The sequence below is a fragment of the Seriola lalandi genome, unplaced genomic scaffold (genome assembly GCF_002814215.2).
Source record: "Seriola lalandi dorsalis isolate HSWRI2012SDOR001 ecotype SW California unplaced genomic scaffold, Sedor1 jcf7180002007157, whole genome shotgun sequence".
In the NCBI taxonomy this organism is placed as follows: domain Eukaryota; kingdom Metazoa; phylum Chordata; class Actinopteri; order Carangiformes; family Carangidae; genus Seriola; species Seriola lalandi.
In genome coordinates, this window is record NW_019477810.1 from 1 (window position 1) to 3,154 (window position 3,154).

General features: G+C 40.6%; 1 protein-coding gene across 1 annotated transcript; it reads right to left on the reverse strand.

The window, feature by feature from the left end:
* Positions 1 to 4: 4 nt before the first annotated feature.
* LOC147819991 (uncharacterized) lies at positions 5 to 3,087 on the reverse strand (the record flags this gene model as incomplete). The annotated part of the gene is made up of 1 exon (XM_087179009.1): positions 5 to 3,087. A coding segment is annotated over exon 1 (3,012 nt), but the record flags the coding sequence as incomplete, so codon positions are not given.
* Positions 3,088 to 3,154: the final 67 nt, after the last annotated feature.

Below are 3,154 nucleotides of genomic sequence, written 5' to 3' on the forward strand. Positions count from 1 at the left end.
TAATAGGGTTGAAGTCAGTGTCATTCTGCTCGTCTGTTTTCAGTGGATTGTCCAGAGGTTGTGCGTTCAAAGGAGCATTTGTTTCTGATTGCAGGGTTTTTAGAGAAGATTCACTCTCATCCATTGCAGAGAGGATTCCTTCCTTCTCCTGATGACCTGTTTCTTCAGCAGTGGCTTTTATATCATCCTCTGCTCGGCCTTCATTCTCATATACCTGATCTAGTGCAGTGTCTATTCTTTCTCTGTCACTGGTCTGTGGTTTCTTGGTATCATATACATAGTCATCTTTATTTATCTGGTCTAAAACCTCCACATTGGTTTCTTCTGTAGAATACTCATCCTGTTTATCATCATGATCTGAAACTTCCTTCTTGGGAGCAGGATCATCAATACTTTCCACAAGCAACTCCGATTGGTATGTTTCACTGCCTTCAGCTTGGTCTTTCAGGTTTCCAGAACAGATTTCAGATATATCTGTGGCATCTTGTATCACACTCTCAGAAGAACAATCAATAATATGGATTTCTTGCATTTCTCTTGGCCTAACCTCCTCTTCTTCATGCACTTTCTTTATAGCATCCGCTGAGTGCTGAGCTCCTCTGACTTCAGTTAAGCTGAAATGCTCATTTTGTTCCTCATTTGTAGACAACTCCTCTTTTGGTGATGAAATGGTTGCTTGTTCAACACTGCCTTCAGGCTCTGTATGTTGTCCGTGGCTGCTTCGTTCTGTGGATATGTCTTGTGTGATCAAAGACTCTATACCCTCTGATTTTAAATGCAACTCACTCACCAAATTGTTGGCCTGACCTAACAAGTCTGTGTCTTTGTCTCTTTCTTTACTTTCTGTATCTGTTACAGAAGACACACTGGGAAGTTCCTCATCTGCCATCTCCCTCACATTGGACTGGTCAGTTATCTGTTGATCTACTGAAGGACCTGAATATAAACCAATACTAGTTAACTCAGAAGTGCTAACATGTGCATTTTCATTTACTTTATCACTAACTTCTTCAGTCTGAGGTGTCTCGAATGTGTCTTTTCCTTCCAACATGGTTTCCATTGATATTTCCTGGACTGCTGTCTCTATGGTTAATGACATTTTTGTTGTTTCAAGGGGTTTGTTATCTCTTGTATTTCTAACAACATCCTCTGTAGGTTTGTGGTATGATTCAGCACCAGAGACCTTTACCTGCTGTCGTCCTTTATTTCTACGACTAGATCCCAGTTTTCTTCTGTTCCTAATGGGGTCTAAGTCAGTATCATTCTGCTCATCTGTTTTCAGTGGATTGTCTAGAGGTTGTGAATCCGAAAGAGCATTTGTTTCTGATTGCAGGGTTTGTAGAGAAGATTCACTCTCCTCCATGTCAGAGAGGAGTCCTAACTTCTCCTGATGACCTGTTTCTTCAGCAGTGGCTTTTATATCATCCTCTGCTTGGCCTTCCCTGTCATATGCCTGATCTAGTGCAGTGTCTATTCTTTCTCTGTCACTAGTCTGTGGTTTCTTAGTATCATATACATGATCATCTTCATCTATCTGGTCTAAAACCTCCACATTGGTTTCTTTTGTAGGAGGCTCATCCTGTTTATCATCATGATCTGAAACTTCTTGCATGGGAGCAGGATCATCAATACTTTCCACAAGCAACTCAGATTGGTATGTGTCACTGACTTCTTTTTGGTCTCTCAGGTTTCCAGAACAGGTATCAGAATATTCTGCAGTATCATGTACCACACTTTCAAAGGTGTAATCACTTTCATGCATTTTTTGTATTTGTTTTGCCTTGACGTCCTCTTCATGCACTTCAATTACAGTATCTTCTGAATGAGTGTCATTGGTTTCTTCACTCTGAAGAGTGTCAGCTCTGTCCAGTCCTTCCAGTGTGGCTTCCAATGATTTATCAGACAACTCCACTTTAAAGCCGGTCTCTCTTTCGTCATGGATTTCTTGAAGATTTTCATTTTTAGTCATTAAACTTTCCAGGTCAGCCTCTGGATAGGTTGTTGTAGCTGGGTTCTGAACCTCAGAAGAATAGTCGGATGTAGACTCTGTATTCAAAGAATCATCATGTGTAACAGACATGATAATATCATGTTCTCTGTCTTCCTGACTTGTTGTGTGGAATGCTACTGATGTTTTTATTTGGAGGGCTTTGTTGCCTGTAATATCTTCTACATCTTCTACATCTTCCTCTTGAGGTTTTTGGTATGATTCTGCAACAGACTGGTATGTGTCTCTGACTCCAGCTTGGTCTGTCAGGTTTGCAAAATGGATTTCAGAATTTTCTGTGGCATCATTTATCACACTGCCTGACGAATAATCAATAAGATGATTTTTTTGTATTTCTGTTGGCTGATTCACATTGACATGGTCTGATATCACATGTGACTGTAAAATTCCCCACTGCCTTAACAAGTCTGTGTCCTCCTCTCTTTCTGTATCCGTTACAGAATCCACACTGTGAAATTCCTCACGTGGCATCTCCCTGTCATTTGATTGGTCAATCAGCCATTGATCATCTGAAGGAGATGGATGTAAAGTTGAACTTTGACCACTAGTGTCAGACTTGTCCATTCCTTCCAGGATGGTTTCCAGTGATGTTGCATGCACTGCTGTGTCTATTAGTGATGACATTTCTGTTGTTTCAAAGGCCTCATTACTCATTACAATATCCTCTTTAGTTTCATAATATGATTCACCAATAGAATTCTTTACATGCTGTCGCCCTTTATTTCTCCGACTCGACCCCAGTTTTCTTCTGTTTAAAGTTGGGTTGAAATTGGTGTCGGTTTGCTCTTCTATCCAGACAGAAGTGTCCCGAGCTTGGGAGTTTAAAGGAAGGGAGAACTGCTCATTTTGGTTCTCATCTGCAGGCAACTCCTCTGTTGGTAATGAAAATGTTGCTTGCTCAACACCGCATTCAAGTTCAGTATCTTGTCCTGGGCTATTTTTATCAATGGTTATCTCTGCTGTGGTAGAAAACCCTGGAACTACTGATTCTACATGTGACTCACTCATTAAATAGTTGCCCTGTAAATTTCCATCCTGTCTTGACAGGTTTGTATCTTCGTCTCTTACTCTGTTTTCTTTTTCTTTTGCACAGTACACACTGAGATGTTCTTCTGGCATTTCCCTGGAATCTGATTGGGCAATTAA